General features: G+C 41.1%; 1 protein-coding gene and 1 long non-coding RNA gene across 9 annotated transcripts in view; one reads left to right on the forward strand and one right to left on the reverse strand.

The window, feature by feature from the left end:
- The window catches only part of FAT1 (FAT atypical cadherin 1), a 289,837-nt gene that overhangs the window by 65,009 nt on the left and 209,589 nt on the right, over positions 1 to 15,239 (reverse strand). For all 8 annotated transcript variants that reach the window (XR_013220037.1, XM_077279642.1, XM_077279641.1 and 5 more), the window contains one exon: positions 349 to 4,416. Coding sequence is in view for 7 of the 8 variants with exons in the window: in XM_077279642.1 (XP_077135757.1) it covers positions 349 to 4,416 (4,068 nt within the window). In the remaining variant the exon portion in view is untranslated. The remainder of the gene's footprint in view (positions 1 to 348; positions 4,417 to 15,239) is intronic.
- LOC143793056 (uncharacterized) overlaps positions 5,398 to 15,239 on the forward strand; it is a 60,897-nt gene continuing 51,055 nt past the window's right edge. Inside the window, exons 1-2 of the long non-coding RNA XR_013220038.1 lie at positions 5,398 to 5,649; positions 14,993 to 15,054. This is a non-coding gene — a long non-coding RNA (uncharacterized LOC143793056). The remainder of the gene's footprint in view (positions 5,650 to 14,992; positions 15,055 to 15,239) is intronic.

Consider the following 15,239-nt stretch of genomic DNA (forward strand, 5'->3'; position numbering starts at 1 on the left):
AAATATCACTAATTATCATATGTTGAAAATAGATAAGGATGAGAAATGTGAGAAATGATGATCTGCTGCACAGACTGGGAGACAAAGACAAAGCTGCTCCAAGCTCAAGGGTTGTGAAGGGAGGGGGCGAACAGCGCTTTTGGAAATTAAGAATGAGGCAGCATAAATTAAATACAGTATGTATTCCCAAAAACTTTGTTTTTCACCGATGGTAATTAGCTAAACAGTATAACCTTAGGTTCCAAGGACAGCATGTGGGATGTAACGGAATATAGACTACAAGAAAATCGTAGTCCAACATATTCAATGATTTCTACAGTCATAAAAGATAAAAGTTAAAGTTCTTACCTGTAATATACATTGTGACTTCTTTATGTATATCCTCAGAGTCATCATCTGTTGTACTCAAGATGGCAATTACTCCACCTGGAGGGTCATCCTCACTGACTGTGCCTTTGTATATTTCTGCACTGAAGCGAGGCGGATTATCATTCACGTCCATCACAGTAACTTCAATTATGGTAGATGATGACAGCACTTCATCACCGTGATCATAGGCAACCACTATAATGTTGTATTTGTTCCTACTCTCATGGTCAAGTTCACCAAGCGTAGTAACCCAACCAGTTTCCAAGTCTACTGAGAAAAGATCTTTAATTTCTTGTGGATCCTGTGCAGTTGCCAACATGTAGGAAACATGTCCATTCAGTCCTGAATCTGAATCAACAGCTTTCACCTGGATGACCTTAGCTCCTCCAGGAAGGTTTTCTACAATGAAAGCCTCATAGGGGTTTGCCTCAAAAACAGGTTTATTGTCATTAGCATCTTTAACCTGGATGCTAACATCCACAGAAGAAATTACCTCGTGATCTCCATGAATATTTTGAGCCAACACTGAAAACTGGTACCATTTTGTGGTTTCGTGATCCAATTGCTTTTCAAGTTTTAGTCGGCCATTCTGTTTCTCTATCACAAAAATGTCATCAATGTTACTTTCAGGTGTGTTTCCTTTTACAAGCTGATATATAATAGGCTGGCTATTTTCTGCCCTGATAAAATCAAGCTCTGTACCAACAGGGGCATCTTCAGAAATGCTCAAAGTATAAAAAGGCTCTGAAAACTTGGGTAACTGTACTTCAGGTGGAAGAATTATAACAGAAACAGGGACAATGCTTTCTCTTGGTGGTGATCCTCCATCGGATGCTTTCACAAAAAATGGGAAGACTTCATCTTCTAACCCAACCAAGCTTTCTTTAGTAGTTATGATGCCAGAATATTGGTTTATTTCAAAGTTTTCTTCTATACTTTCAGATTTGGCTTCAAGGATGTATGATATATCAGCATTAGCCCCCTCATCAATATCAGATGCTAGAATTCTTACAATTGAAGTCCCTCGAGGTACATCTGATGGAATACTTAGTTTATACTCAGTAGAGCGGAATTTGGGATCATTATCATTGTAGTCTGTTAAAATGATATTGACAACACAGAATCCAACTTTTCCACCACCATCTTTAGCCATTATACTTATAGGGATGACTTTATTAGCGGGACTCTCTCTATCCAGCTTCTCTGCTGTAAATAACTGCCCTCTCTCGTTTATGTAAAAACTGTCCTTTGCAAATTCATTAAGAATATGGTAAGTTACCTGTCCATTAATCCCAGAGTCCTCATCTACAGCATTAAGCTCAGTCACAAGGGTTTGCACTGGGGAATTTTCTGAGAGCTCCACTTCATATTGATTTTGTGCAAATGTAGGGTTATGCAAGTTAGAACTTATTACAGCAATATGGACCTGAGCAGAACTTCTAAAAACACCATCAGAAATGGAAACGTTCAGGATGTACAATGGTCGCATCATCTCTTTCTTTAAATGTGAAACAGTAATTGTTCCCGTTTTAACATCAATAATAAAATTCATATCTTCATTTCCAGAAATTATTGAATATTCCAACTTTTCAGCGTCTGTACTATCAGGATCTGTAGCTTTTACACATGTTACAAAGCTTCCTTGTCTTGAATGCTCACTTATTTTGGATTCATAGATTTGTTGGGTGAATACTGGGGGGTTATCATTAAGGTCCACCACAAAAACATGTACGGTAGCATCACTGCTTAAAATAGGGACTCCATTGTCAACTGCGCGGACAAAGAAGGTATATTCATTTAAATATTCATAGTCTAATGGTTTTGCAATAGTTATTGACCCACTATTGCTATCGATATGGAAAAACTGAGAACTATTTCCATGGTTGCTTACAATTTGATATGAAATGGCTTTATTTTGTCCAGAATCTGCATCCGTGGCCTTTACTTGTACAACAGATGTTCCAATTACCGATGCCTCTGACAAGGTGGCAACATACGTTTTCTGCAGAAACATAGGTAAATTATCATTGACATCTTCTAAGATGATATCAACAAAAACTTCTGCATGTGCTCCTGTGACAGAGTCTGTTGCTCGAACTCTAAGTTTATATGCTGGATGCGACTCAAAATCAAGGGGAGCTATAACGTTAATTACACCTGTGTTGAAGTTAATATTAAACTGACTGAATGGATCACCATCTGTGATGCTGTATATTATTCGAAGGCCTTCTGGGCTGTTGGCTTGCACATGCACAACAGGACTGTGGAGCTGAGCATTTTCGGCAATCACTGCACTGTAAAAAGGCTTCTCGAAAACTGGCATTGCTTTATTCATTACTGTAATTGGGACAACAACCTCTGTTGAATACGATGGGCTTCCTCCATCTTTTGCTACTACCGTTATAAAATATTCCTTATTAAATGCATCAGGATCAAATTGCTTTTTTAATGAGATTGCACCAGATGGCCCAATCTGGAAATTTTGTGAATGTTCTTTTAGATAGTAATGTATCTCTCCATTTTTTTCAATGTCTTTGTCCACAGCAGTAACATAGCGAATGATATCACCTATTTCAGCATCCAATGCAACCATGGCATAATATGGAAGATTGACAAACACGGGGATGTTGTCATTAGTGTCTTCAACAGTTACTTTTACTAAAACATGTGAAACTCTTGGCGGTTTCTGCTCATCTGTAATTTCTACAACTATTTCATACAAATCCTGATGTTCCCGATCAAAAGGTATTCCTGTTGTTGAAAGGACACCAGACGTGAGGCCAATTTTAAACCGGATGTCTGGGTTGAGGATACGGAAAAACAGAGGCTCATTGATACGATTGCCAATCGCACTAATGACCGTTAATGTTTTTATCTGAGTGGCATTTTCCTGTACTAACGCCGAGTAAGAGCCTTGAGTGAATTTCAGGGAACTTTCTTTGCTTTCCTTTACATTAATCTTGACGTAGGCCAGACTAGAGAATCGTCCATCAGAAGCTCGAATGGTTAGTTCATACCGACTCCTTAATGGACTTGTGCTTTGGACAGTTATGACTCCTGATAAGAGGTCAATAGCAAATTTATCACCGATGTTACCTTCAACTATAGAATATATGATTTCAGAAAAAGATCCAGAATCATCATCTGTTGCATTGACTGCAATCACCTTCACTCCTTTATATGTTGGTATCAAAATGGAAGCTTCATAGACTTCTTGAGAAAACACTGGAGCACAGTCATTGATGTCTACCACATATATAGTTACATTGGCTGCATGTTCTGCAAATAATCTGGGATAGCCCATATCATGCACTTGCACTGTAAAATGGAATATATTTGTTTGCTCATAATCTAGCCTGGTTAGAGAGCGTATTGCACCAGTGCTGGAGTCAATGGCAAAATACTTGTGGACAGATGGTTCAACGATCTGATATACTAGAAGTGAATTTGCCTCTCTGTCAGCATCCGTAGCCCTAATAACTAAAGGGAAGTTTTCATCAGTCAGGATGACACTGTTGACTGGTGCAGACTCACTGATGAGCCCGCGATAGTCTGTTTGGACAAAAACGGGAAAATTGTCATTTTCATCCCGAATGTGAACAACGAGAGTCACATTTGTAGATAACCCAGCCATGTTTGTGGCTTGAACAGTGAGAGTATAAGATGGAACAGTTTCAAAATCAAGATGCTTCTGTGTTATGACCACACCAGAATTTGGATTAACCTCAAAGGCGTTCATTACATTTCCACTTTTTATCTCATATGTAACGGAAGACTGGCTGTATGTGGAAAGCATTGCAACAAAACTTCCAATTCGTGCTGATTCACTTATTTCTACTGAATACTCTTTCTTCATAAATTTCGGGGCCGCATTATCGGACACAGTGACAAGAATATGGACAGATGTTATCTGGCTCATTGTAGGAGTTCCATGATCTGAAGCCTTGATCACCAACTCATATTGACCGTGACTGTGTCGATCAAGCTCTTTTGCTGTCTTAATAATTCCTAAAACTGGATCAATGGAAAAAGCATTTGCAGTGTTCCCTAGGAAGAAAAAGAAAAGAACAAGAAAGAAATATCAATTTATAATGAACTATATAACGTGAGCTGCTTTAGCAAAAAGAGCAGAATAACCATCTGCACAAAGAATATTGAGACTCTCAATGAAAAATATGAATATGTGACGTTACTCAAAGAGAACTCTAGCTACACATATAAACCAATGTCCTTAGAGAAAAATTCAGTTTAACAAAGGTTATTTTCATGAATGCATCACTGGTAAAAAGAAGTTTGTTTTTTTTTATAAAATACTATTTTCCAATTTTGTGATGAATACGTATTGTTTGCATAAATACCACCCATAATATTAGGCTGAGAAACAAAGAAACAGATAGATGTAGATGACGAGGAAAAGAAGGAGAGAACAACAGAAGTAATGATGAACAAAACAGAAAGGAAGGCTTGAGGTGAGAACTGTGTCATAAAAATACTTTTTTTTGCGTAAATGATGCTTTATATCACATTTTTGCCCTACGTTTGGTATGTTTGCCAGAGAAGCTACCAATATACACTGTGATGCAGTGACCCCTGTTATAGCTAGGGGGCGCTGTATGTGCTCCCCAGGACATGCATGGAGGCGTAATGGGGATAGTGAGACAGTGTCCGGTATTGTGGTGAAAGGCTGGTATGTGTTGCAGAGGAGGAGGTCTTCTGCGCTGTAAGCCTTCCTTGATATGGGGAGATGCTCCGTACAATGCAACCCGGAGTATTTGGTCTTTGGTGCACATGAGCACTAAGATGCTGTTTAGTGAATCTAGGTCTGGGTTGAGGGTAGCTATGAGAGATGGGAGGGTCTGGCTACCCACATACCTCACCACTGGGTGAGGGTGCTAACTGTACCCCTTTTTCCTGCGGGAAGTGTGGATGTTTGAGGACCTGCAGTAATGTCAGGATCACATGACCAGCCCATGTGATCCATACCTCACCTATGGGGTGTGGTTACAAGGTACATAATGTGACCAGGGTGTGGGTCACATGTTCCTGTATGCTCTCTGAGTGTGGACTTGAGTGGTTCTGTGCTGGAAGGTCCTGGAAGCCTAAGTGTTGGGAGTGTGGACTCCCTGAAGAGCACGTGGTGGAAATCTGGTACTGGTGGCCTGGGGTGCTGGACGGTCCCAGCCAGGGGATGGACGTCCTGAATATCACCCGGACAGGTCACCTGTGGTGAGGACCTTGGACTGACGAGGAGTCAGCCTGTGGAGCAGGAGCCCCTAAGAGGTAACCCCGAGTATGGGGAAAGGACTATGTGCCTTGAAAAAAGGACAGTTACTGAACTGTGCGGCATGCAGTCACCCATGGCAACTGGACAAAGTAAGGTCCTATGTGGTTACTGACTGTGCTTCAAAGCTGTGTACTGTGAAGTGCTAAGTATTATGTGAGGTCTGTGATGTGTAACATGGCCTATAGTGGTTTATGCTGAGCGGATAATAAACCACATGGACTGTTTATGTGAAAAACCGTGGCTGTCTATGTTTATCCTGCTGCCATGTGGGTGTCTCCCCCAAGACTCGTGGTAAGCACAATCTTACAACACCATCTATGACTGGACATACCGTAGGCCAAAAGAATATTTTTCGGGCTTCTGTCTGGCTTGTAAAAGTCAGTAACAGCCCAAAGCAAAGATTACCAGGGCCAGTAAAAAACATCCAATAAGTAGGTACATTTTTTAACACGAGAGTCTATGGGTGATAGATACCACTGCATAACATCCTTTACAAGTATTTATTTAATGGCTTTATCAAGGGCTATTCAATAGCTTTTCATGACTGAAGTGCTAAATGGATGCCATTATAGCCTATAGCATTATAGCCTACTACTTATTGGCTATAATGACATTCATTTAACAGATTTGTCATCAAAACTCTCATGACATAACTGATAAATGGATCCGATATTCTAGGGGTGACAGACACTACTGGTTGGCATCCATCAGAGCCCACATTTAGCATACAAGTTGTAGATTTTCCTGGCGCGTTTTGGACAAAGATAAGATAATAAACTTGTTCTGGAGCCTCCATAATGATATAGTTCAGTGCTTTGTAAATAGGCTCTAATACAACTTGAGGTTCCTTGGCATCTTATTTCTGGGCTCCCTAGATGAAAGCATCAGAAAAATCAATCACCTTAATATTACATTTAGTGCAGATTGTAAAGTTCCCGGGAATAAGAAAATTATTTCAGAGGTTCTCCTAAAGTAAAAAGGTTGGAATTCACTAGTATTGTTACATTAACAGCAAAATTACTCTCTGAAATGTAGAAAAAAGAAAGTGCAGAGGTGGTCACAGTTATAGGACGTGATCATCGTTGAGACTACCCATTCTCTTTACAGGTAAGGTGGAAGCAGCCGTCTGAGATGATCCCTGGATGCCTGTTACTAGAAGGCAGCATGATGAGTAGTGCTGGGAAATCTAGCTCCTCTAAAATGATCCATTTATATTATTTTTAAATTATCTGATTTTTTTACCAATGCAAATCATGAACACAATGATAGTCCAGTAAGAGAGCAGGACATAAAGCATAGCATGCCTTTAGGAGAAAATAGGTATATTGTCAGCATCTTGTGTCCACTGCTTTACTGTTATCAAATCATGTTTCTTAGAACTTGGCAATACGCATCTATACCTTTTAATGATCGCTCAATCTACCCTATCTAAAAAGGAAATAAAAAAGAAGCATCTCATAGTGTAAAACTATACGGCACACATGGTGAAGCATATATGGGTTGTCCTTGCATTGCTGCTTTACCTGCAGAACGGAGGTAGACTGATCTCACCAGAACCAATACTAAACCGAGCAGGAAAGACATTTGGTGGTTTATAGCTGTTACCAACAGGATATACTGCTTACATGGAAGAAGTATGCTTCTCGGCCGCTTTGTTGGGGGACACAGGAGCTCTGGGTTAGTCTCTTGTCACCTGCAGGCTGGCACTAATAATACATCTAAACAAAAAAAAAGTTGTCTATTCTCCAGCAGACTATATCTTGCCTCCATCAAGCAAGTTTCAGAGCTGCCCTCTCCTTTTGTGCTCCATAACTGATCCTGTACCTGGACATAGTGTTGTGAATGACTCAGTTTTTTCTTCTTACGTTGGTTTTGGCTTTCCACCTTAACGAGGACTTTGCCTTATCTTCCTTCTGCCCCTTGCCCTCTCATCCTACTGAAAAAACTTTGCATAAGCTGGATGTCATTAGAGCCATGTGATGCTACTTGTCAGCCACCACTCCATTCAGACGTTCAGGTTCCTTGTTTGTCATTCCGAAAGGCTCGTACAGAGGCCTGGCTGTGTCTAGGGACTCATTGCTCACTGGATTCGATCAGCCATTATGAAAGCATATAGGTCGAAGGCCAGATCTCCGCCATTCAGGATAATTGCTCTACAGGGGCTGTGAGGGCCTACTGGGCCATTCGTTACCAGGCACCTATTCTGCAACTCTATAATGCAGCTCCAAGTTTTCCTTGGCAGACTCAATTTTTGTCAGTAAGGTGCTGCAGACACTAGTTGCTCAGGTGGCAGTCTAAGCAAGAGTGAATACTATTTTGGTAACAATATGAATTTTTTTATTGTTATCCCCATCCCAAGGACACCTTTAGGATGTTCTATGGTTCCTGTGTATCAAAATGAAGTGACCAAAAATTAAGATTTATGGTCCTTACCATAAAATAGATTTCTCATAGTCTTTGTTGAGGGACATAGCACCCATCAAGGTTACCCGATCGAGCATACATTTGGGGTGGTTATACCTTTTCTTTGATTTCTTCATTCTTTAGTTGTTTTTTTTTGTTTCTCCTACTGCTTTCTCCAAAACTGAAGATGCTTGGTGCTTGCAGGCGAAGTATAGTCTGCTGGGGAGGAGCCAACTTTTTTTTGTTTAACTGTATTGTTAAGGTACCTTCACACGAAACGACATTATAACGATATCGCTAGCAATCCGTGACGTTGCAGCGTCCTCGCTAGCGATATCGTTTCGTTTGACACGCAGCAGCGATCAGGATCCTGCTGTGATGTCGCTGGTCGCTGAATAAAGTCCAGAACTTTATTTGGTCGTCCGATCGCTGTGTATCGTTGTGTTTGAAAGCAAAAGCAACGATACCAGCGATATTTTACACTGGTAACCAGGGTAAACATCGGGTTACTAAGCGCAGGGCCGCGCTTAGTTACCCGATGTTTACCCTGGTTACTAGCGTAAAATGTAAAAAAAACAAACAGCACATACTCACATTGCGTCCCCTGCAGTCTGCTTCCTCCTCTGACTCAGCGCCGCAAAGTGAAAGTGAAAGCAGCACAGCGGTGACGTCACCGCTCTGCTCTCACTGTACGGCGCTCAGTCAGTCAGGAAGTGGACGCAGGGGGACGTGAATGTAAGTATGTGCTGTTTGTTTTTTTTACATTTTACGCTGGTAACCAGGGTAAACATCGGGTTACTAAGCGCGGCCCTGCGCTTAGTTACCCGATGTTTACCCTGGTTACCAGGGGACCTCGGCATAGTTGATCGCTGGAGAGCGGTCTGTGTGACAGCTCTCCAGCGACCAAACAGCGACGCTGCAGCGATCGACATCGTTGTCGCTATCGCTGCAGCGTCGCTTCGTGTGAAGGTACCTTTAGTGTCATCCTACAAGCGTCAGTAAACTAAAGGTACCTTCACACGAAGCGACGCTGCAGCGATAGCGACAACGATGTCGATCGCTGCAGCGTCGCTGTTTGGTCGCTGGAGAGCTGTCACACAGACCGCTCTCCAGCGATCAACTATGCCGAGGTCCCCTGGTAACCAGGGTAAACATCGGGTAACTAAGCGCAGGGCCGCGCTTAGTAACCCGATGTTTACCCTGGTTACCAGCGTAAAATCTAAAAAAAACAAACAGCACATACTTACATTCACGTCCCCCTGCGTCCACTTCCTGACTGACTGAGCGCCGTACAGTGAGAGCAGAGCGGTGACGTCACCGCTGTGCTGCTTTCACTTTCACTTTGCGGCGCTGAGTCAGAGGAGGAAGCAGACTGCAGGGGACGCAATGTGAGTATGTGCTGTTTGTTTTTTTTACATTTTACGCTAGTAACCAGGGTAAACATCGGGTAACTAAGCGCGGCCCTGCGCTTAGTAACCCGATGTTTACCCTGGTTACCAGTGTAAAATATCGCTGGTATCGTTGCTTTTGCTTTCAAACACAACGATACACAGCGATCGGACGACCAAATAAAGTTCTGGACTTTATTCAGCGACCAGCGACATCACAGCAGGATCCTGATCGCTGCTGCGTGTCAAACGAAACGATATCGCTAGCGAGGACGCTGCAACGTCACGGATTGCTAGCGATATCGTTATAATGTCGTTTCGTGTGAAGGTACCTTAACCCATGGTTCCTTTGTCCCCAAATGAAGACTATTAGAAAGATTTTACGATAACAAAAACTTCATTTATTCAATAAAAAAATTCATAAAATTACAACGCATGTTGGAACCTTTAGACCTGAATAAGGAACTTAATGGATTCCGAAATACATTGCATTTTCATGCATTTTATATTGAATAAATATGCTTTTTTTCCATGTAAGCTGCATCTCCCATTGGAAGCATACGTATAACCCTGCATATCTGCACGCGCAGTTTAGCATTGCCCCTCTGAATAATGTCACACATTCTTCCAGCAAGTCACATAGGAAGTTGCTGAATCGAGGAGAATTATCACATCATTCTATCTAGTTCTCTTGAGTGATTCCCACTAGTGATTAACATTTTGTGGCACATAATGGGGCTTGAAACGCTAAAGGTAATTAAAAAAATGGTTCTTAATAAATAGAGAGTATAAACGTATGGTCATCTCAAGGTATCACCATGTGTTTAGTAAAAGTCGGCTAATACAGCAGTCATCCGATTAGCATCATTACCATGTGTATTGTTGTTAAAATATTAGGACTTGCATCGCTCATTTCCATGAATTCCAGATTTGATTTTGTAAGAGGTCATTCAGTGAAATATGCTATAATCTGCATAATTCCAGGTCCAATGAAAGCTCCTGTATGAATATATAGCACTTCTGGACCTTAAAATATATGTCCTCAAGTAAAGGTTTAAATGGTTGAACTAAGCTCTTAAAATCATGATTATGCTATTCCTCAGTTCTCAGTAAAGCAAATGTGATTATAAGTCGTGTTACACAGTATGATTTTGATGAAAACTATGTGATGTGTTAATAGGAGGTCATTTTCTGTAAAAATTTTCTTAAAATAGATTGTCTACTCTACCAGATATATTTTTTTTTTAAATTGTGAAAGGAAAATGATATTTTCTAAAAGGGACCAATTAGCATAATATGAGATGCTCCATTTGAGCAGAAGGAATTACATTAGGGAGTTGGGAAATGATAATATCAGTTCAGGCCATGGTGCTAGGAACACTATGCCAGTCTTAGAATAGAACATTACAAAGTCTATGAAATATCACAAGCATCTGAGGAATCCCTACGCTGCTCACTGGGAGGACTGTCACTCATAATTTATTCCTACGGAATTTTGATGGGAAAAATGTGACATTTCAACCCGTATTGCTGATGTGTATCTTCCAATTCTTCATCTGGCAGCTGCATATCAGCTACTTATAATGCAGATGGTCAGAAACCTGCGGGCTATATGTGTTTGTCTTTATAAATGCGATTATTGCAATTTTAACACTTTAAAGAGGACCTTTCAACAGTTTGAGAATGACAAACTGGCCTCATCATGTAATGGTGGCTGCAGGGATGAGTGAATTTTTTTTTAAATTTTATAGTTTCTCCTCTCCATGCTGGAGATATAAGGCTACGTTCACATTTGCGTTGTTGGGCGCAGCGTCGTCGACGCAACGCACAACGCATGTCAAACGCATACACAACGCAGCGTTTTTTGACGCATGCGTTGTCCTATACAATTGAAGATCCAAAAACACCCCCCAAAAAATACATTTAGTCAAAAGGCGCATGCGTCGAAAAACGCGGCTCAACGCAGGCAACTGCGCCCTATGCGTTTTTCAAAGACACTAATGTGTTTTTTTGGCGCATTTACGATGCAGGTGCGTTGCATGCGTTTTTCTTCGGAAATGTGAAGCATCAAAACTGCAACCTGTAGCGTCGTCCGTGCCCTGTCTGGTGCGCCAAAAAAACGCATGCGTCATACAACGCATACCGGCGCATATCCATGCGCCCCCCATGTTTAAGATAGGGGCGCATGACGCATGCGTCGGCGACGCTGCGCCCAACAACGCAAATGTGAACGTAGCCTTACCTTGTAAAGTTTAGGTTAAAATTTATAATAAACCAAACTGAACGTTACCAGAAATTCTGAGAACGAGACATGTAATGACAGTCAGTCTAATCTCCTCACTGGTCTTGCTGCAGAAAAAAGTGTGACTACGGACACATTCATCTTACAGCAATCAGTGTGGGAGAAGGTCAGTACAGCAGAGTTGAGCTCAGTCTTATTACAAACATTTTTAGAGGCCCTCCTCACACTTTGCTGTCAACTCTGCTATACTGCCCCTCCCTCCACACTCACTGCTTTGAGATGGAAGCTAAAGAAGTGTTAGTAATATTTGCTCCTGGCACTTTGACCTCCTCACTGATTTAACGGAATAGCTCTGTGTGATTACCGACTGTCAAAACATGTCTCACACAGGAGAAAGCCTGTTTGAAGTTATTTTAGGTGCATGTTCATGATGACCATGATTGGTCAACCTTGTGCAGTGTAAAAAGTATACGCACTCACAGATAAATCTCTGCTAACACCCTCATGGGCTTATCATCAGGGTTGGACTGGCCTTGCGGGGTACTGGAGAAATCCCTAGTGGGCCCTTGCTGTAGGCGAGAGAAATAGAGGGAAAAAAAGCCTGCGTTTTTTAGGTGCACGGGCCATTTAAAAGCGCAGACCGAATATGTGCAGGGGTGCACGTATGCGACATTCTTTACCAGAACTATTGCGTCGCACGTTATGATGAACGCTGATGTGTATGAAGTCACTGTTATGCGTCGCCTGCGATGGGTGCACTCATGTCAGCAGCTGGCCATTGCTAGATCAGCGGGCATTTTAACATGAGCGAGCCGGTTCTGCAAGAAGAGGGCGACGTGGGAGTGCAGGCAGGTAAGAGCAATCTTCTTTTTTTTTTGTGGATGCGACATGATACGGTGGCCAGGACAAGGGACATAAGGGGGCCAGGACAGACATAATGAGGAACATACAATATTAGTTTATGGTGGCAATTGGATGGACATAATTACTGTACGGGTCAATTGGGGAACATTACTGCTGTAATACAATTTACTTTTTAGGAGACTGTTTTCCATGGGGGGCAAAAGGGAGACCTTGTTACAGTACAGGGTGTCACTAAGTCACCTTTTTTTGTCATCTGATGTAATATATAAGTCGGGGAATAAGGAGAGAATGTGCTCTAGAAGAGATCAGCTATTGATGACTGTGTTATTTTCTGCAGAGTTGAGTAATGGTTGGAAGAAGTGATATGGTGCTCTGAGCCAGATGAAGAAGAAAAGCCAAGATGACAGACTTTACCTAGAGACGTCACTGTATGAGTCACAGTATTGCATATACACGCACACTCTACACTGCATACAATGTACAAAGCTCCTGTGTATAAAGTCACTGGTGATCATTATATTACCTGTACACTGACACTATATAGAGAGCTCCTGTGTATAATGTCACTGGTGATCACTGTCTTACCTGTACACTGACACTATATCCAGAGCTCCCTGTGTATAATGTCACTTTTGATCACTGTCATACCTGTACACTGACACTATATACAGAGCTTCTGTGTACAATGTCACTGGTGATCCCTGTATTGCTTGTACACTATATACAGAGCTCCTGTGTATAATATCATTGGTGATCCATGTATTACCTGTGCACTATATACAGATCTCCTATGTATAATGTCATTGGTGATCACTGTATTACTTGTACACTTACACTATAAACAGAGCTCTTGTGTATAAAGTCACTAGTGGTAACAACAGTGTTGTTAGTATTGTGGATTTTATTCACAATCAGTATTCTAGTATCCGGTTACTATGAGGTGGTAATTTCTGGTCCAGTCATGGTGTGATGGTATTTTGGTATTTCTCCTTTGTATTGTAAAACTGAGGACTAAGAACGCTACACGTGTTCGAAACGCATCCAGTTATTCAAGACATTCCTTCCCCCTGTATGCACTGGTTCGTCAAGCAGCTTACTTTTTAAATTTGTCCAAATAAAGACTTGATTTTATTTCCTGAGCTGAATAACTTCATTTTCATGCACATTTCTCCCTTGTACATTTTGTGGTATTATTTGGTCACTATGTGGTAGAATATGTAGTCCAGTCATGGTTTGGCAGTATTTCTCCTTTGTATGTGGTATTATTTGGTCGCTATATGCTGGTAATATGTGTCTGGCCATGCTGTGGTGGTAATTATCCCGTTTGTTGCAGTATTCGGCCATTATATGGTAGTAATATGTGGTCTGGTCATGGTGTTGCGGTATCTGTTCCTTGTATGTAGTATTATTCGGTCACTATATGGTGGTAATATGTGGTCTGGTCATGGTGTGATGGTATTTGTTCCTTGTATGTGGTACTATTTAGTCACTATGTAGTCTGTTCACAGTTTGGGGGTATTTCTCCCTTGTATGTGGCATTATTGGTCTTGGAATAGTAGATGTGTTATGTATGGCGGTCATTTGTTCTCTCTGCTGCATTCAGAGCACACAAATAGACATAAATGAAGAGCTAACTCACAGAGAAGGATTTCTATGTGATTTCAACTATTTTTACATGTAATATCAATTTTGGCTAAATTATCTCAATACACTGATAGGTATCCATAATTAAATGAACATGTCAGGCCATGGCCATGAAAACAGAAATCTATCACATCAGCATATAATATTTATCTTAGTATATTTTTAATTTACCTACATATACACTACAAAACTAAACTAATTCAATAAAAACCTATGTTGAGTTATAGGAATATACCTTAAAATTAGCTTTATCTCAAACTTTAAAATTACAGACTCAGAAAAGAAAACCTTAGGGGTAATATTGCCTAACTGGAGGTTTGTCATAATTCAAGAGACTTGCCAGGAGGTCTCCCCTTTCTCTAGGGGCCTGCGGAAGTTCTGGAGATGACGATTATGGCTTATCTGACAATTGACTAATATAAACCAATCAGACAGATGATGGATGGTTTTGAAATCCCATTTTCAAATACTGTAATATGAAAGTCTAAGATAATAGGGAGGATTGACCATTTAGTGCCTTAAATTAATAAATAAGCAAAAAGGTAATAGGTATAAGAGAGCATCGCTCCAGGGGCTGAACATAGATTAAAGAGCGTCCCTATTCAAGAGCAGCTGCTTGCTGCTTTTGGAGGATGAAATAGACCCCCTTTATCTCTTCGGCCCTTTGGTGATTGCGCAGGTTGCACGGAGAGTATGATCTCTCCTACTGTGGGACCCAACATGTCCAAAAGTGTTAAAGAGAATTGTGTGATACTTCATATAGGTTAACTAACCACTTGCTGTTGTTTTCTTCAACAGATGACAACTGCTTGCTGTGACAGCCTGTTACCATCTTATTGTTGAAGGACAATGTCTTGAAGGTAAGCATATGCCTTTAGTCGGTACTCTACAATTAGGGCTTTATCGTTTATGGAACCCCTTGCCATGGCTTGTCCTTCAGGGTCCAACACAGAAAGTCCTAACAATGACTGGTGACAAGAACCATGTGTGGGCCCTAAACACAAGAAAAGTCAGACGAGAGAAGATGTACAGTAAGTGAGTTGCT

Source organism: Ranitomeya variabilis, chromosome 1 (assembly GCF_051348905.1).
Source record: "Ranitomeya variabilis isolate aRanVar5 chromosome 1, aRanVar5.hap1, whole genome shotgun sequence".
Lineage (NCBI taxonomy): Eukaryota > Metazoa > Chordata > Amphibia > Anura > Dendrobatidae > Ranitomeya > Ranitomeya variabilis.